Here is a 20,587-nt window from a genome sequence, read left to right on the forward strand (position 1 = left end):
CACTCCCTACAACTGCAACCCAAGCCTGTTGGCAAGAAACTCTGGCATGGATCATGTCCTCCAGTTGAGACTTCCCATTATTGATGAGGAAACAAAGCTCCTGGAACATGCCGAAGACTGCGTCTTGAAAGGAAACCAGTCAGCTGCATAGAAATAGACGCGCAAGTGCAAATGTGTAGATGGATTGCAACAACACATGGGTATTTCATGGAAACCTTAGAGACTGAGGATGACAAAAGGGTAGCACCTTGTACTGATTGCTGTGATCCTGAAGACTGAATTTTAGGAACGTTTGATGAAAAAGCTAGATGGCCAGGTGAAAGTGGATATTGTGAAAGTGGATATTGATAAGGTTGGTGGGCAGCCAATCCTGGACACACTGACTGCATGTTCTGAGGCAACTGAGGAACTTGTTCAAAGGTCTGACGTGCAAGAATAATGCAACTTATGGGAACCACAGTAGAGCATGTTGGTACAGAGCTAGTTGTTGATAGTACACTCCAGACTGTCCAGGGCTAACAAAATTGAGTGTAACCATGGCCACACTCGGGTATTTGGTTGGTATTGGGTCAGTTAGCACAGAATCAGCTGCTACCAATGCCTTGCCATGTTTCAACTTGCACTGGCTGCATTCTTGAAAGATCCAGTGGAATTGTCGCAGATAGTCCCATGGAGTCCTGATGAAGAAATCCAGATATATTTGACAAACAGCCATGTCATGTTTGCTGAACAGACAATGAAGGCAGCAGCCATGGCCCTCCTCCATTATAAGTGTCCTGCTACACTTCGTATTGGGCTCGACATGTTTGGAAACTGTTGAACGTTCATGTGACTGATGAATACAAAAACCTGACAATGACTGAAAATGGTGTGAGGCCAGAACTTTTTCACGTTGAGAAAAACAAACTGAAGCCTCAGGAGTGTGATTCACCTTATATAAAGTACCGGAACTGGGAAGGTTATGTGGGTGAGGTTCCCAATGTCGTGACATCACAATGTCAAGTCATCTTAAAGACAAGTCATCTTAAAGAGATACCATCCCTGTGATCTTTCCCCAGTTGAATGGTTTTGAGGCATAACTTCACTCCATTAATGTGTTGAGGATGGCAAGAATGAAGAAGAAGAAATGTTTATTTAATTATCTTTGGAGATTATCTCTAGAAAAAGGTTTAATACTAAGGTTTGGATACCCTTAGATTGTGAAATCCTGCAGATCTTTTACCTTGTCTACCATCTGGAAATAAAGGTTAAGGAAATGGGGACAATGTGGCATTAAGTCTATCATGTCTACTCCTGTATCATGTGCAGTAAAGGAAATGGGCCAAAGGAGCTGCTGTCACTCCATTCACTAAAAGAAAAAAACACAAGTTAAAATGGTGCCAATACCTGATGTTTCATAGGGTCCCATCTCTTACTTAGACAGGATTTAGTATCTGAAAATTGTTTAGTTTTACTAAGATTCGAAACAGTTTAAATTTTATATTTAAATTAACAAACAGAATAACTAAGTTGCTAAGAACCTGAGTTAATACCAAGCACAACCTATGATAGCACATTTAAAAGAACTGATCTAAATCAATGTGAGCTTTTTATTGGGATTTGGTTTAATAGTTGTTTATAAGACTGTCAAATGTCCCTCGGAAAGAGGATTATCCAGTTAACACAATGAAGTGCTTAATCACTGAAACAGTTTTAATAGACATTTAACAAAACCATTTGGTATCATGGAAAAGCAGGAGATGGATTCAGCGTAGTCACTTACCCGAAATCCTTTAGGTCCATGTTTCCCCACTGGTCCCGGTAAACCCTGTAAAAGAAACAACAGGTTCAAAAAAGGAAATTTTAGAAACTACGGCCTCGATTTTAACTCGCGGTGGGATCGGTGCATGGGTGGCGGTCGCAAGGCAAGTGACAAGCTCACATGCTGAGGCCCTGAGAGAATCTAGCTCCCAGGCCTCAATTACACATGCAAAAACCCGTCAGGAATTACTGTTTGCTCCGTGGGCGGAAGCAGATCCGGTGACCCGCAGGAACGGTCCCGAAACAAGCTAAGTCCATTGGAGGGCTCGGGGAAGGGAATCCCTGTCGTTGGGCGGGGGATTTCGGGCAGGCACTCTTGCTCCTCTTGGGCCACAATGAAACTGATTTTATTCTTATTTTAAACTCACCTTGCTGGGCCACTTCTGGCCCTTGCTGCTGTTCCCGTCAGATTTGGCCTGGTGGAGAAGCCAATACTGATCCCCCCGCTCAGGCCTTAGGTTAAAATGGCAGATCGCGTCCCGATGACATCATCGGAGCCCGATCTGCATATTTAAAGAGGACCCCGCCAGCTTGGGGCAAGTGTCCTTGCCATCTGCAATTTAAAATTGGTGGCCAGATTGGAATGGGAAAGGAGTGGGTAAGTTCCCCCGATCCAGTTTAACTGCCCCCCACCTGGTTTCTACCGGGTTTGGGGGGGGGGGGGTGGAAACGGGGTTAAAATCAAGGCCTATTTCTCACTATTTGTTTTTAAACAGATGTTTTATGCTGTTTCGTAAATACGTTTATCTTTAAAAAATATTGAAGGATTTTAACACACTGCCCTGCCCACCTAACTTTATTTACATCATGTTGATATGATGTAACACAAACAATAATCTTTGCGATGCTGACATCAGGAAGTTAAACTACAGCTCAAAACTAACAAAGGGTACAAGAATTTTCAGATAAATACACCCCCTAGTAAAACTTGACTTTTGTCAGTGAACCAGTTGGAACATTCTGTACATTGTTCAGCACCTTAAAAAGTATATTGATGCGTCCAGGTTAATTCAGGGAAGAGCAACATGAAAAAATCTGGGATTTAGGGCTCTTAAGTTAAAACAGAATCTCAGAGAAATTAAGTTACTTTTCTTGGAGAAAAGAAGATTGAGAGGACCCATACTCCAGTCTTTTAAATGGGGAGCGGCATTAATAACAGAGGTAAGCGAGCTATTTGATTTATGTTATGAGCAAAGAAGTAGATGAAGCAGGGCTAAAGTTAACTAGACTCAAGAGACTCGAGATGAAAAATAATTGATTTTCTTCCTCCATGAGTGAATTAGGTGGAACAGGCTCTAAGCAAATATAGTTAACGTTGAGCTGATTAACATAGAAACATAGAAGATAGGAGCATGAGTAGGCCATTCGGCCCTTCGAGCCTGCTCCGCCATTCAATGAGATCATGGCTGATCATCCAAATTCAGTACCCTGTCCCTGCCTTCTCCCCATATCCCTTGATCTCTTTAACCTTAAGAAATATATCTAACTCCTTCTTGAATATATTTAATGAATTGGCCTCAACAGCCTTCTGTGGTAGAGAATTCTACAGGTTCACCACTCTCTGGGTGAAGAAATTCCTCCTCATCTCTGTCCTAAATGGCTTACCCCTTATCCTTAGACTGTGACCCCTGGTTCTGGACTCCCCAGCCATCGGGAACATCCTTCCTGCATCTAGTCTGTCTAGTCCTGTTAGAATTTTATAAGTTTCAATGAGATCCCCTCTCATTCTTCTAAACTCCAGCGAGTATAAGCCCAATTGACCCAATCTCTCCTCATACATCATTCCTGCCATCCCAGGCATCAGTCTGGTGAATCTTCGCTGCACTCCCTCCATGGCAAGAACATCCTTCCTCAGATAAGGCGACCAAAACTGCACACAATACTCAAGGTGTGGTCTCACCAAGGCCCTGTACAACTGCAGCAAGACATCCTTGTACCTGTACTGGAACCCTTTCGCTACAAAGGCCAACATACCATTTGCCTTCTTAACCACCTGCTGCACTTGCATACTTACCTTCAGCGACTGGTGCACAAGGACACCCAGGTCTCGTTGCACTTCCCCTTCTCCCAATCTATTGCCGTTCAGATAATAATCTGCCTTCCTGTTTTTGCCACCAAAGTGGATAACCTCGCATTTATCCACATTATACTGCATCTGCCATGCATCTGCCCAATCACCCAACCTGTCCAAATCATACTGGGGTTTCTCGGCATCCTCCTCACAGCACACACGCCCACCCAGCTTTGTGTCATCTGCAAACTTGGAGATATTACATCTAGTTCTCTCGTCTAGATCATTAATATATATTGTGAATAGCTGGGGTCCTAGGACCGATCCCTGCGGTACCCCACTAGTCACTGCCTGCCACTCGGAAAAAGACCCGTTTATTCCAACTCTTTGCTTCCTGTCTGCCAACCAGTTCTCTATCCAAGTCAGTACCTTGCCCCCAATCCCATGTGCCTTAACTTTACATGCTAATCTCTTAAGAGGGACCTTACTGAAAGTCTTCTGAAAGTCCAAATACACCACATCCACTTGTTCTCCCTTATCTATTTTACCAGTTACATCTCAAAAAATTCCAGTAGATTAGTCAAGCACGATTTACCTTTTGTAAATCCATGTTGACTTTGTCCGATCCTGTCACTGTTTTCCAAGTGCTTTGCTATTACATTTTTTATAATGGACTCTAGCATTTTCCCCACTACCGATGTCAGGCTTACCGGTCTGTAATTCCCCGTTTTCTCTCTACAGGTTATTAATCCTTTATCTGAAACCCTTGGGGCCAGATGTGTTTCGGAATTCGGAATTTTTCGGATTTCAGAACGGTAGGGGTATCTGCAGCTCTTTTTGACATTTTCACAGTGAAATTAAACTCAAAATCACAAAATAACAAAAAATATCAGAGAGCAGCAGACGCACGTGTGACTGGTAGCAGCGTTGAGACACAACTGATGCCTCACACCTGCGTGGGTCAAGCATCGGCCGCTTCGGGTCATGTTTGGCGTCACTCGGGTCATGTTGTGCGCATGAGTGACGCTCCACGAAAAAACTTTCGGTTTTCAGAGCTTTTCGAATTTCGGAATTGCGGATAAGGGATTGTGGACCTGTACCACCTTTTTTGAATATTGGGGTAACATTAGCTACCCTCCAATCCATGGGAACTGTTCCAGATTAACTCCTTGAAAATGATCCTGGCTAAGAATGGGATTGTAGTTTATAGGAACAGATATAGATTGGAATGATCAAATACTCCTTAAGACATGATGGTCCTCTGCAGTTGTGGGTGGGAAGAGAGAGGACAATATTACCAGAGGTGGGCAGCAGGTCAGAGTCGAACATTGGACTTGTGAGCACGAAGGAATATACAGGAAACTCTTTTTTATCCAGCACCGACGGGACCGGCGTGGTGCCGGTTGATCAAAAAGTCTGGATTACAGAGAAGTATACTTACCAAGGTACGAGACTGATATACCTATCAATTCGTCCAATAAAAAGCGACGAGTTAGGAACGTAACTAAAGGTTTTTATTGACTAAATAACAGAGCCCACCCTCGTGGGTGATCGGGTCCAACAAGGAGGAATACCAGCCAGTCGACTACCTTTATACCTGGGCAGGTAGGTGGAGCCATGGGCGGAGTCGGAGGTGGTCAGCCCAGGTATAACAGCGCGACAAGAGGCGACCTCGTATCGTGATACAACAGTGATAACGGTGATAACAATACAACAGTGATAACTATAGTGTAACGATAAAAGTGGTTTACCACATTCACCCCTTGTTTAGATTTGAGTCCGGCGGGGTGAAGTGTACTACCAGTTCTGGTATGTCAGTCTGTCCGGAGGCCTCGTAAGCCTCTCCGATCGTCGCAGCGGCGGTGCTGCATTATCCGGTGTTAGTGCTGGTGTCTGCGTGGTCGGCGAAGGCTCGTGGGGTTCCGGCATGCCGTCTACCTGGGCTGGAATTGGGGGGGTGGTGGGGGGGGGGTAAAGGTGGTGTCTCCGGAGTGCCCGAGGGTGCGAGGTCTCGTAAGGAGACAGTGTCCTCCCGCCCGTCTGGGTAAGCCACGTAGGCGTACTGGGGGTTGGCGTGCAGGAGGTTCACCCTCTCGACCAGGGGGTCTGTTTTATGGGCCCTCACGTGCTTTCGCAGCAAGACGGGCCCCGGAGAGGTCAGCCAGGTTGGTAGAGTGGTTCCCGTAGTCGACTTCCTGGGGAAAACAAACATTCGTTCATGGGGGGTGGCGTTAACGGCAGTGCAAAGTAGTGACCGGATGGAGTGCAGCGCTGTCGGGAGGACTTCCTGCCAGCGGGAGGTTGGGAGGCCCTTAGACTTTAAGGCTAAGAGGACGGCCTTCCATACCGTCGCGTTCTCTCTTTCCACCTGGCCGTTCCCTCGGGGGTTGTAGCTGGTGGTCCTACTTGCTGCAATACCTCTCGCTAGTAGGAACTGACGGAGTTCCTCGCTCATGAAAGAGGAGCCCCGGTCACTATGTATATAGTTTGGGAACCCGAACAAGGCGAAGAGGTCGTTCAGGCATTTAATGACCGTGGTACTGGTCATGTCTGGGCAGGGGAAGGCGAAGGGGAAACGGGAGTACTCATCAACAATGTTGAGGAAGTACACGTTACGGTCAGAGGACGGGAGGGGCCCCTTAAAGTCGATGCTCAGGCGCTCGAAGGGGCGGGTGGCCTTGATCAGGCTTGCTCTGTCCGGCCTAAAGAAGTGCGGTTTGCACTCGGCACAGGTCTGGCAGTTCCTGGTTATGGTCCTGACCTCCTCGATGGAGTAGGGCAGGTTGCGGGCCTTAATGAAGTGGTAAAGTCTGGTGACCCCGGGGTGGCAGAGGTCGTTGTGGAGGGTCTGAAGTCTATCACTTTGCGCGCTGGCGCATGTAATTCGTGACAGAGCATCGGGGGGTTCGTTCAGCTTACCTGGCCGGTACAAGATATCATAATCGTAGGTGGAGAGCTCGATTCTCCACCTCAAGATCTTGTCATTCTTGATTTTGCCCCTCAGCTTGTTATTAAACATAAAAGCGACCGAACGTTGGTCGGTAAGGAGGGTAAATCGTTTGCCTGCCAGGTAGTGCCTCCAGCGTCGTACCGCCTCCACAATCGCCTGGGCCTCCTTCTCGACCGACGAGTGTCGGATCTCAGGGCCCTGTAGGGTCCTTGAGAAGAAGGCCACCGGTCTCCCCTCCTGGTTAAGGGTGGCGGCTAGGGCAAAGTCGGATGCATCGCTCTCGACTTGGAAGGGGATGGACTCATCCACTGCGTGCGTAGTGGCCTTGGCAATGTCTCCCTTAATGAGGGAGAAGGCTGCGCACGCTTCCTCCGTAAGGGGGAAGGATGTGGACTTCATGAGGGGTCTGGTTTTGTCCGCATAATTGGGCACCCATTGGGCATAGTAGGCGAAGAGCCCCAGGGTTCTCTTAAGTGCCTTAGGGCAGTGGGGGAGGGGTAGCTCCATGAGGGGGCGCATTCTTTCGGGGTCGGGGCCGATGAGTCCGTTCTCTACTACACAGCCAAGGATGGCAAGGCGCGAGGTGTTAAACACACATTTCTCCTTATTGTAGGTGAGGTTCAGCCGTTGGGCTGTACGGAGGAATTTCTCCAGATTCACGTCGTGGTCCTGCCGGTCGCGGCCGCAGATGGTGACGTTATCTAGGTAGGGGAATGTGGCCTGCAGTCCGTTCTGGTCAACCATCCGGTCCATCTCCCTTTGGAAGACCGAGACCCCGTTGGTGACACCGAAGGGGACCCTAAGGAAGTGGTATAGGCGCCCATTCGCCTCGAAGGCGGTGTACTGGCGGTCCTCAGGGTGGATAGGGAGTTGGTGGTAGGCCGACTTAAGGTCGATGGTCGAGAATACGCGGTATTGTGCAATCTGATTGACCATGTCAGATATGCGGGGAAGGGGGTATGCGTCCAGCTGGGTGTATCTGTTTATGGTCTGGCTGTAGTCGATGACCAGGCGATTTTTATCGCCGGTCTTAACGACCACGACCTGGGCACGCCAGGGGCTGTTGCTCCCCTCGATGATGCCCTCCTTCAGGAGACGCTGCACCTCAGAGCTAATGAAAGCTCTGTCCCCAGCGCTGTACCGCCTGCTCTTGGTAGCGACGGGTTTGCAGTCGGGGGTGAGGTTAGCGAACAGGGAAGGTGGCGGCACCTTGAGGGTGGATAGGCTGCAGGTGTTACGCGGTGGGCGGTTTAACCTTCGCTGGTTGTCGACTGTGAGTGGGGGGAGGGGTCCACCGTATGCTAGGGTTACACTTTGGAGGTGGGATTGGAAGTCCAGCCCTAGTAGGACGGCAGCGCAGAGCTGGGGGAGGATGAGGAGTTTAAAGTTTTTATACTCTGTACCCTTAACCGACAAGGTCACAGCACAGTAGCCGCTAATGTCCGTGGCGTGGGACCTCGATGCCATCGAGATTCGGTTGCGCGTTGGCAGGACAGGGAGGGAGTAGTGGCTCACCGTGTCTGGGTGGATGAAGCTCTCCGTGCTTCCGCTGTCGAACAGGCAGGTCGTGGCGTGGCCGTTTACTTTGATGTCCATCATCGACTTGGACAGGTGGTGTGGGCGGGCTTGATCCAGAGTGACGGAGGCTAGCGTGTAGGTAAGCGAGTCGTTGTCGTCTGCGGGCGAGGCGGTCGTCGGGTCCGGGGGCCCGGTGGCAGTCGGGCGTGGTGGGTAAAATGGCGTCTCCCACGAGGTAGGACAAAATGGCGGAGAAGATGGCTGCCCCCATAACTCACATGAGGCACTATTGGGGTCGGTTGCCTTGATCAAAGATGGCCGCCCCATGACTCACGTGTGGGGATACTGGCCTCAGTTGCCGTGAAAGAAGATGGCCGCCCCCACAGTTCGCATGAGGCACTGCTGGCCTCTGAAGATCCGCTCCTGCAGGCCTTAGAGAAGTGGCCTTTCTTCCTGCAGGTTGTGCAGGTAGAGTTCCTGGCTGGGCAGCGCGACCTCGGGTGCTTCTCCTGGCCGCAAAAGAAGCAGCCGGCGGCCCGATCGCGGGTGCCCGATGTCGGAGCCGGTACCGGGGGTGGCGGGCCCGGTCGGGTCCGGGACGCCGACGCTGAGGTAGGTCCCGGGGGCGGCGCTGCGAAGGGTATTGCGGTAGGGGTCGGGGTAGGTCCCGGGGGCGGCGCTGCGAAGGGTATTGCGGTAGGGGTCGGGCCCGAGTCCCAGGGTCGCGAGCAGTACCTGGAAAACGCCTCCTGGTCCTGATGGGCCACCTCCAGGGAGAGAGCGAGGGCTTCAGCTTTGTCCAGGTCGAGGTCTTTAGCTTCAAGCAGTCTTTGCCGTGAGTAGTCGGACCGTAGGCCTTTCACAAAGGCATCGCGGATATTATCTTCCGTATTTTCAACAGCCGTCACCGCTTTAAAGTCACAGTTCCTGCCGAGTGCTCTTAGCGCCCGTAAAAATTCAGCTGCAGACTCTCCTGGCTGTTGCGGGCGGGATCTTAGGAGGTGCCTGGTGTACATGTAATTTACCGGGCTGCGGTACTGCTGTTTCAGTAGGTTGATAGCGGCCTCGTACGTAGTCGTGTCCTGGATGAGTGCGTATACTCTCGGGCTCGCTTGGGCGTTCAGAAGTCTTAGTTTGGATCTCTGCGGGGCGCCGGATTCTTCCAGGTAGGATTCGAAGCAGTCCAGCCAGTGTTTGAAGTTGAGGGCTGCGTTTGCTGCCTGTGGGTTTAGATCCAGGTACGGTGGTTTGAGGGCTTGCAGCCAAGCCGGCTGGTGTGGCTGTGCTTCTGGGAGGGCTTCTGGCTGGCCAGTAGTAGACATCTTTAAAATTTAGTCAATAAAATTGATATACCTATCAATTCGTCCAATAAAAAGCGACGAGTTAGGAACGTAACTAAAGGTTTTTATTGACTAAATAACAGAGCCCACCCTCGTGGGTGATCGGGTCCAACAAGGAGGAATACCAGCCAGTCGACTACCTTTATACCTGGGCAGGTAGGTGGAGCCATGGGCGGAGTCGGAGGTGGTCAGCCCAGGTATAACAGCGCGACAAGAGGCGACCTCGTATCGTGATACAACAGTGATAACGGTGATAACAATACAACAGTGATAACTATAGTGTAACGATAAAAGTGGTTTACCACAGAGACCACAGGTGCAGGAGTCACAGTTACACAGCACTTGTGCAGGAACCCCGGTTACACGGCCACAGATCCAGGAGTCCCTGTTGCGCGGCCACAGGTGCAGGAACCCCGGTTACACAGCCACTAATATATAGTAAAACTTACCTGAACCTACTCCTGAATTTTGCCGGTTAAGAGAGATTTCTGGATATTTAGGTGCCGGTTAAACGAGAGTTTCCTGTACTAGGGTTTTGCTTGACTACATTTGGAGAATCAGGAAGTGCCCACACAGAACATTTCCTCAGGAAATTAAACAGGTGGGCTAAAAGTTTGTACATGGTGAATGGGAGGCGTGGGATTGATGGACCAAGTAGACTTTTCTCGTTCCAGTTTTCTTCTGTTTGTATATTTTGAGACATGTGTAACAGGAAGCTCCTGCTCGCACAAAAAGTTCAAGCATGAGTACTTACACTGGTGTTCCTGCAACAGTGAACTCCTTATCACAGCAGCGTGCAGTACAAGCCTAAATTTCATGAGTAACCTGCAGCTTTTGACAGCAGCAACACTAAGCAACTGGATGTGACGAACAATAGACTGTAACAGTAAGTTATTGCTGAGCTCACACAAAAGACGAGACCAAATCCATTGGCCTTGCCTGCGTTCCAGTTTTGTGGAGCTATACCTGTTTTATTTTGTTGTACAGGTAGCAAACTTCCTGCAAATCTTTGCATCCAAGAGTGTTTGAAACAAATTATATTAGCCATCTTCATGTGTAAAGTATTATAAAGAATCAGATTCAGATTCAGATTCAGATTAGATTTATTTGCCATATGTAACAAGTACAATGGAATGCTTGTTCCCCGTAGGGACGCGTCAGCTATAAGAACATAAGAAATAGGAGCAGGAGTAGGCCAATCGGCCCCTCGAGCCTGCTCCGCCATTCAATAAGATCATGGCTGATCTGATCCTAACCGCCAATCCACTATCACAGAACCATCTCCTGAATCTAACAGAATTAGACACACGAAATAGGAGCAGGATCAGGCTACACGGCCCCTGGGCCCGCTCCGCTACCCACAGGGCCATGACCGATCCGAACCTAGACTCATGTCCAAATTCCTGCCCGCTCCCCGTAACCCTTAATTCCCTTTACTTCTAGGAAACTGTCTATTTCTGTTTTAAATTTATGTAATGATGTAGCTTCTACAGCTTTTTGGGGCAGCATATTCCATGGACCTACCACCCTCTGAGTGAAGTAGTTCCTCCTCATCTCAGTTTTGAAAGAGCAGCCCCTTATTCTAAGACTATGCCCCCTAGTTCTAGTTTCACCCATCATCGGGAACATCCTCCCCGCATCCACCCGATCCAACCCCTTCACAATCTTATATGTTTCAATAAGATCGCCTCTCATTCTTCTGAACTCCAATGAGTAGAGTCCCAATCTACTCAACCTCTCCTCATATGTCCATCCCCTCATCCCCGGGATTAACCGAGTGAACCTTCTTTGTACTGACTCGAGAGCAAGTATGTCCTTTCTTAAGTATGGACACCAAAACTGTACGCAGTATTCCAGGTGCGGTCTCACCAATACCTTGTACAACTGAAGCAATACCTCCCTATTTTTATATTCTATCCCCCTAGCAATGAAAGCCAACATTCCATTGGCCTTCTTAATCACTTGCTGCACCTGCATACTAACCTTTTGAGTTTCGTGCACCAGGACCCCCAGATCCCTTTGTACTTCAGTACTTTCCAGTTTCTTGCCATTAAGATAATAACTTGCTCTACGATTTTTCCTGCCAAAGTGCATAACCTCACACTTTCCAGTATTGTATTCCATCTGCCAAATCTCTGCCCACTTACTTAGCCTGTCTATGTCCCCTTGCAGGTTTTTTATGTCCTCCTCACTCACTACTTTCCCTCCCATCTTAGTATCATCTGCAAACTTTGATATGTTACACTCGGTCCCCTCCTCCAAATCGTTAACATAGATTGTAAAGAGTTGGGGACCCAGCACTGACCCCTGCGGAACACCACTTGTTACTGATTGCCAGTCTGAGAATGAACCATTTATCCCAACTCTCTGCCTTCTGTTAGATAGCCAATCCTCTATCCATGCCAGAATATTACCCCCAATCCCGTGATTTTTTATCTTAAGCAATAATCTTTTGTGTGGTACCTTGTCAAATGCCTTTTGGAAGTCTAAATACACTACGTCCACTGGTTCACCTTTATCCACCCTATATGTTACTTCCTCAAAGAACTCCAGCAAATTTGTCAAACATGACTTCCCCTTCATAAAACCATGCTGACTTTGTCCTATTAAATTATGATTATCCAAATGTCCTGTTACTGTCTCCTTAATAATGGACTCCAATATTTTACCTACCACAGATGTTAGGCTAACCGGTCTATAGTTTCCAGCCTTCTGTCTACTGCCCTTTTTAAATAAGGGTGTTACATTAGCAGTTTTCCAGTCTGCCGGGACCTTTGCCGAGTCCAGGGAGTTTTGGAAAATTATTACCAATGCATCCACAATCCCTACCGCCACTTCCCTCAAGACCCTAGGATGTAAGCCATCAGGTCCAGGTGATTTATCCGCCTTGAGTCCCATTATTTTACCGAGTACCACTTCCTTAGTGATTTTGATCGTGTTTAGCTCCTCCCCCCCTTTAGCCCCCTGTTTGTCCAGTGTTGGGATATTCTTAGTGTCTTCTACTGTAAAGACTGATACAAAATATTCAATCAGTGTTTTTGCCATCTCCATATTTCCCACCATTAATTTCCCGGTCTCATCCTCTAAGGGACCAACATTTACTTTAGCCACCCTTTTTCTTTTTATATAACTATAAAAACTCTTACTATCTGTTTTTATATTTTTTGCTAATTTACTTTCATAATCTATCTTCCCTTTCTTAATCAATCTTTTTGTTATTTTTTTGCTGTCTTTTAAAGTTTTCCCAATCCTCTATCCTCCCACTAGATTTGGCTACCTTATATGCCCTTGTTTTTAGTCGAATACTATCCTTAATTTCTTTACTTAGCCACGGATGGCTGTCTTTTCTTTTACACCCTTTTCTTCTCAGTGGAATATATATTTTTTGGAAGTTGTAAAATAACTCCTTAAATGTACACCACTGATCATATATCGTCTTACCCTTTAATCTATTTTCCCAATCCACTCTACTCAATTCCGCTCTCATACCTTCATAGTCTCCTTTATTCAAGCTTAGCACGCTTGTTTGAGATCCAACCTTCTCACCCTCTAATTGAATATGGAATTCAACCATGTTATGGTCACTCATTCCAAGGGGATCCTTTACTAGGACATTTTTAATTAATCCTGTCTTGTTACACAGGACCAGATCTAAGGTTGCTTGCCCCCTGGTCGGTTCAGTTACATACTGCTCAAGAAACCCATCCCTAATACACTCAATGAACTCATCCTCAAGGCAGCCCTGCCCAATTTGATTTGTCCAATTAATATGATAGTTAAAATCCCCCATAATTATAGATGTTCCCTTCTTACAAGCCTCAACTATTTCCTGATTAATACTCCGTCCAACAGAGTTGCAACTGTTCTGAGGCCTATAGACTACGCCCACTAGTGTTTTTTTCCCCTTATTATTCCTTATCTCCACCCAAACTGTTTCATTATCCTGATCTTTTGACCCAATATCATTTCTCTGTATTACAGTGATTCCTTCCTTTATTAACATATCCACCCCACCTCCCCTTCCTTCCTGCCTGTCCTTCCTGATCGTTAAATAACCTGGTATGTTTAATTCCCAGGCATTGTCACTCTGCAGCCATGTTTCTGTAATGGCCACAAGATCATGCCCATATGTAGTTATTTGTGCCATTAACTCGTCTATTTTGTTACGAATGCTACGTGCATTCAGATAGAAAACTTTCAAATATGTTTTGTGACACTTAGTTCCTGCTTTTGCCCTTTTTATTACTTTACCTTTTACTCCATACCTTCTGCCCCTTTCTGACACGCTCTGGTTTTTAATTTCCCCACTGCTACCTAAGTCTATGACCTTCTCTGTTGTCATTTTTATTATTTGCTCTCTAGGAACCTCCCCCCCACTCGTTAGTTTAAAGCCCTCTCTACAGCCCTAGTTATATTATCCGCCAGGACTCTAGTCCCAGCACTGGCCAAGTGAAGCCCATCCCAACGGAACAGCTCTCTCCTGCCCCAGTACTGGTGCCAGTGTCCCAGGAAGCAAAACCCATTTCTCCCACACCAGTCTTTGAGCCACGCATTTAACTCTCTAATTTTATTTGTCCTAGCCAAATTCGCTCGTGGCTCAGGTAATAATCCAGAGATTATTACCCTTGTGGTTCTGCTTTTTAATTTGGCCCCTAGCTGCTCAAACTCCCTCAGCAGAACCTCCTTCCTTGTCCTATCTATGTCATTGGTACCAACATGGACCACGACAACTGGATCCTCCCCCTCCCACTCCAAGTTTCTCTCCAGTCCAGAGGAGATGTCCTTAACCCTGGCACCGGGCAGGCAACACAGCCTTCGGGACTCTCGCTCTCAGCTGCAAAGAACTCTATCTATCCCCCTAACGATACTATCCCCTACCACTACAACATTTCTTTTAACTCCCCCCACTTGAATGGCTCCCCGCTCCACGGTGTTGTGGCCAGGTTGCTCATCCTCCCCGCAGTCCCTGTTCCCATCCTCACAGGGAGTAAGAGCCTCGAACCTGTTGGACAAGTGCAAGGGCTGCGGCTCCTCCAACACTACCTTCTGGATCCCCGTACCTGCCTCACTTCTAGTCACACCATCCTGACCCTGGCCACGGACTACATCTGAATTCATTAATCTAATTGGTGTGACTACCTCGTGATACACAGAGTCCAGGTAACTCTCCCCCTCCCTGATGTGTCTCAGTGTTTGAAGCTCGGACTCCAGCTCTTCAACACGGAGCCGGAATTCCTCGAGCAGCCAACACTTACTGCAAATGTGATCACCGTGAGCATCAATGGTGTCCACCAGCTCCCACATATTGCAGCAGCAACACATCACCTGATCTCCCATTCTATGTAATTAATTAAATTTGATATTATTTTTAAATACCCTCTGTCTTGATTCTAGATGATGAATATCGCACCTTAGAAACTATAAACCAAAGAGATTTAAGCTTACATACAGCGCCGCGTTCAGAGTCAATACAATGGCTTCCCGTGGCAGTGGGAGCACGATGTCCCCCAGCCGCTCCGTCCTCCTCTTCACCGCGGCCTCCTCCTCACTGTTGCCGGCTCCACGTGTGGTGGCCTGCTTCTCCTGCTCTGGCCACCATGCCCGGCTCCCCTCCTCCCATCCGGACTGCGAGTTACCCGAAATGGAGCTGCCGGCCGACGTGCTGCAGCTTGTCGTGAGTCTGCTGCTGCTGCTCGTTGCACTGCGCTCCTCTGCCCGACTCGCCGAACACATCGTCGGGATGTGAATGCTCCAATTCTGCCTCCTCTTCACCGTCGCCGGCTCCACGCTCTATGGCCCGGGGCCTGCTTCTCCCTCTTCGCGGGTCGGCCTCTGGCCGCCATGCTCGGCTCCCCTCCTCCCAGTCGGAATTCCTTCCCGCCGAGGAGCTGCCGGCCGATGTGCTCCAGCGGGTCGGCTTGGCTGCTGCTGCTCACCGCGCTGCGCTGCCTCTGCCTGACTCGCCGAGCACCTCGCTCCGGTTGCGGGAGCGAGCGGTGAGAGCTGGCCGAGAACTGGCCACCCGGAACAGGGAGAGCGATCTCAGCACCGGACCGTCACGGCCGCCATCTCTGCCATGGTTCAGAGCTCCTGGGAGTCCGAGGGTCCCGGGAAGCGAACGGAGCGGATTCAGGCTCACGGAGCGGATTCAGGCTCACGGAGCGGGTCAGACTTCCTCAGCGACACGTGACCGGGGCCCGCGGCCTTTGTTCTAGTTTATCGGGGGGTTGGGTTTTGCTAAATGAAATTGAATTACAAGCTCAGTGCATGAAATGAAAACAAAATGGTTGTTTTAGTGTAAAATGCTTACTATTTCATGTGTCATACAGTATTTCAAACAAGCCACCTATCAAAATAATTGCAATCCAATGGACTCTGCAGAACTGTAAAGCTTCTGGATATTTCAATGAATCAGAATGGTTTGTTTACATTAACTATGGAGACCCTCACCTCTACCACCAGAAAAAGGCATCTGCATTCCATCTGCCTCAGTGACTATGATCTTTGAGGGAAGGTAACCGCAGTCTCTTTGGGGTTGAGGTGGCTCCTAAATGGCAGGCATGGTGATGGAAACTTGGAAGCAACTCAGACCTCCACAGCAGACTCAGTATCCAACACCTGAATGAGGCAGGTTCACAGTACTCTAGGATACTGTTAATGACTCACTAGCTAACCTGGCTCAGCAACAGAGGGGTAGACCCGTTCCTGAGGCTCAAGATTCTTCCCCTTCAGCTCCTGGTGACCCAGCAATCCAATGCCACACATGTTAGCGTGGTCTTGGCTTGCTCAGCCCCAGGAAGCAAGTCTAGTTATTCACCATTTATGGCTCTTAGGCTTACCAGACACCCAACTGACCAAAGCAGAAATCTGCTTCAGTAAGTGTCAAGCACCAACAGTTCTACGGAGCAGTCCTTCAAAAGATTTTCCAGGTTGATAAACTGTTTCTAGAAAGTATGGTTGAATGCAAAAGTATCTCACATTCAACATACTTTGATACATTGGGCCAGATTTTGCGCCCGGCGGTGTACCTATGGAGTACGCTGCCGGCATTCGAATAGAATAAGAACTTACCTGATGGGGACCCTCCTTCGCAAACTTGCTCTTGGACGCTGCGTACTCGAGGGCAGCGTAATGGTCCACGGATCCCAGGGGCGCAGCGTGTGCAGAAGCGCTGAGCTTCCTCTTGACAGATATGTGGGAACCAGCATCAAGCTTTTACAATTAATTGTTCAATGGGATATGATATCAGGTACATGGGGGAATAAAGTTACAGTGTCAAGTTGGACATGATAACTAATACAAGGGGGAATAAGGTGACAGAGGAGAAAGGAGGGTGCAGACTGGCACCTGACCCGTTGCGTCCACTCACAGAATGGACACGGTCAATGACAACAGCGCCATACTTTAAAAGCTTTAATGTCAGGAAATAAGATAAATATATAGTTAGGTTTAACATTTCGTTCTTTATTTGGGATTTAGTACTGGTTGAATTCAGATTGCCGCACACAAAAAAACTGGCGAAATGACAGCACCAAGCTTCAACATCAGGGTTTCAATAAAATGTGTGGACAAAAACTAACAATTTCACTCTTATGTGAGTGAAATAAGCTAAATACTGTCCATCCGAACGATGCTTTGGATCTTTTGAGGTATCCCCTTACGCTGATGCAAACCGGCCCAGCACCTGATTGCATCAGCCGTAAAATTTCTGTATGTAATTGCTGGGCAGTTGGTGGGTAATTAGCTCAACTCTGCGCCAGCAATGATGATTTCAAAGGTCGAGCGGATGATCTGTCAAGTCGTAACTTGACAGATCGCAAGTTTGGGATTTAGCGCATACTTGTGGTCCATTTCAAAAGCGGTATGACAGCATAATCCGAGAGTACGCCATCATACCCACCGCAAAATCTGGCCCAATATCTGTTCAAGTTACATCTGTCACTTCAAGGACTCCAGAACGTAGCGGGTATTTTACTGTTATTAACAGAGCAATTCACAAAATTTGAGCGAAATCTGGAAACGTCAGGGGCTGTGCTTTATGCTTCTCCGCTTGCCAGCCTGCGATTTTCCACCTATTAAAGTAAATAAGCATAAAGTTGCGGGCTAGCAATCATAGAAGCGGAAAATCCCAGTCCAGATGTGATTGGAGACAGAAGCACCAGGAATTACTTCAATCTAAGAAACAACAATGGCAAAGATTTTTGTTCAACGGACACTGTCCATGACATATTTACAAGTTATTTGCCAGTTTCTATGTGCAAATAAATATAAATTTATGCAAAAGTCACAATGCAAATTAACTATCTCCCTGTAATATCTACTTGATTTTTTAATCTATTGAAGGGGTAAAAATGTGTTCTCTAAGGAGTTTACCCATAACATTTCATGTAGCTCTTTGGTGCCCTTCTGAATTCATTTGATTTATTTGAGTGCATTGTTAAGCCATGGATAGTCAGACGGATGCTATGCATTCCCTTCCCACAAGGAAGCAGAATAAAAAGCAGGACTGGGATGGGATTAGTGGATTTTCCAGTTCTGAAGAATGATTAATATTTGGGTAAATTAATCTTTCAGAAAAAAATTCAGTCTTTCACAATAAAACCCTTCCCATTTTTTCCAGTCAAAGTCAGAACGACACTAAAGTAGTGTTCTTGCCAATTTCATGAAATTGAACAATGAATCAGCATTAATTGAACACAGTGTTCCCAACAGCTGTATCATCCATTAGCTTTATCAGAAATGTTAATATATTTCAGTTTTAGAAGCTAGAAATTGCATTTGTATGACATTCCTTAATCCTTTATTTTAACAGAAGGCAGAGGAATGTCATATGCAAACGGAAATCCTGGGCTAACATATTGTTTGGTGAAGAGAGATATGGATGGTACATCATAAACAATTATTAGACTAAATAAAAATAGATAATCCATATCTCAGTTTGATCACTGAATTTTTTACAGGACCTATTTTACCTAACTCACTCAGGTTACATCAATTGAGTAAAACATGTATTTTAATACTGTCAGTTTATAAAGAGGTCTAAAATAATTTATATAATGTCAAAACAGCCTGGAAGAATCCACTACTTTCCACATTCAGTTCTGCTTTTGAAGCTCTACGTGTAAAGCTGCCAGTTTTAAATGGATATCAACTGCAGCAGCTAATCCATTCAAACTATGGGATACCCTTGTGAATTAAGTGACCTTACACATGAAGTTTGTTATAATCATTAATGTTTGATTCAGTTGCTTCACAACTACACTGACTTGTGGAATGTTGCTGTCTGTATAACACAATTGATTGTGCAGTGAATAGTCTTACTGCTCGGTAATGGATATACCATGATGATTTATTTTGAAACTCATTCTCGGGATGTGGGCGTCGTTAGCAAGGCCAGCATTTATTGCCCGTCCCTGGTTGCCCTCGAGAATGGCGGATCTTCTGCATGAACCTCTGCAATCCATGTGGTGAATGTGCTTCCACAATGCTGTTAAGGTGGGGAGTTCCAGGATCTTGGCCCAGTGACAATTATAGTTATTTAATACACTATCCGTGCCAGTGGAATCAAGTGAGGCCAGAACCGGGGACAGCAAAAAATACAAAAGCAAAATACTGCGGATGCTGGAAATCTGAAATAAAAACAGAAAATGCTGGAAATACTCAGCAGGTCAGGCAGCATCTGTGGAGAGAGAAACAGAGTTAACGTTTCAGGTCGATGACCTGGGTAATGCTGCCTGACCTGCTGAGCATTTCCAGCATTTTCTGTTTTAATACGGCAAACATACAAGTGCCTGCTGATTAATAAATATAGTTACCATTAGAGATGGCATACCCAATTCTGCTATTGTACTCAACATGCAACTGTATAGCATAGTTTGTTCAAATTCTGTACCACCTTCGCACCATATTTTGACTCAACATGATAATTCACCCATGTTGTCCTTACAACAATGCTGGAAACTAAAGGGTAGAAATTCTGATCAGCTCTGTTCTCATACGATGCTTAATGCACCAGTTTCAAATTGCTCCCTCATTAGTTTAACGCCTCGATTAAAATGGTAGACGGAAATTTGGTTGTAATTTCTACCTTATAGTATTCTAATTCAGGAGAAATTTCCTGGGAAACCTACTGAAGGCACCAGCTAGTTACTTTGTTCTTCTTACTCATTTTGATTATAAGTTGACGTTAGTATGTGTTACCTGTGGCAGGTGGCAAGTGTGTTAGAAAAATAATTGTCATTAGCCAGTTCAATTAACACTTAACCTTCCCATTTTAAAATGTTTAAAAGAAAGCTATGTTAAAATCAGGTTCAATCGCCTCACATTAATGTGCCTTTTTGGTTGTTTGACTAGAATCTCAATTAAACAAGCTTTGCAAATATATGAACATTGTCTCTGTATTAAACTGCACGGCACGAGAAGATTTACTGCACCTGCCTGCCAGGATAACCTTTGGCACCTCGACTTCCGTCCGGTCCACGCTCCCCCTGTGAGAAAGAGACGGGCAATATTACTGATAAGATCACTAGAGGGAACTCCAAAATGTGGCCAACTTTTTAGCCTTTTTTAAATGTTTCCAATGATCAAATGTTCAGAGTTTAAAACCTTTTGAATGTGGTTTCAACAGTAACTTCCATTTTATTAAGAAAGAGTAATGAAATGTCTCAGTTGGGATTATAGCTTTAAACACACTCTAGCATATGTCTTTGGAAACTATTCTCCAGATGTATTACTTATATAGTATTCACGCATGCACACAATTAAAGAAGTCCCCTGCCAAGTGCAGCATGATTCAGTGTAAAAACCTGGCATTAAAGTCTAGGACGTCCCTTGTTCCAAGGAATTCATGTTTCAGTTCAACCCAAGGGGCATGATTCCACAGCACAGAACTATTCTTAATTCAGTAGGTTCAGGTTAGTCCAAGTCATCTGGAATTTTATTTTAAATTTACACAGACATAATTTTGAT

The 20,587-nt window shown here is 46.6% G+C and overlaps 1 protein-coding gene across 1 annotated transcript in view; it reads right to left on the reverse strand.

The window, feature by feature from the left end:
- Positions 1–20,587, reverse strand: part of LOC147101631 (uncharacterized) — a 688,387-nt gene that overhangs the window by 423,712 nt on the left and 244,088 nt on the right. The window contains 2 exon segments of the mRNA XM_085965351.1: positions 1,763–1,807; positions 20,053–20,106. Of these exon segments, the coding sequence (XP_085821477.1) occupies positions 1,763–1,807; positions 20,053–20,106 (99 nt within the window).

The sequence above is a fragment of the Somniosus microcephalus genome, chromosome 23, assembly GCF_052327205.1.
Source record: "Somniosus microcephalus isolate GS21.2 chromosome 23, FLI_Smic_1.0, whole genome shotgun sequence".
NCBI classification, from domain to species: Eukaryota; Metazoa; Chordata; class Chondrichthyes; order Squaliformes; family Somniosidae; genus Somniosus; species Somniosus microcephalus.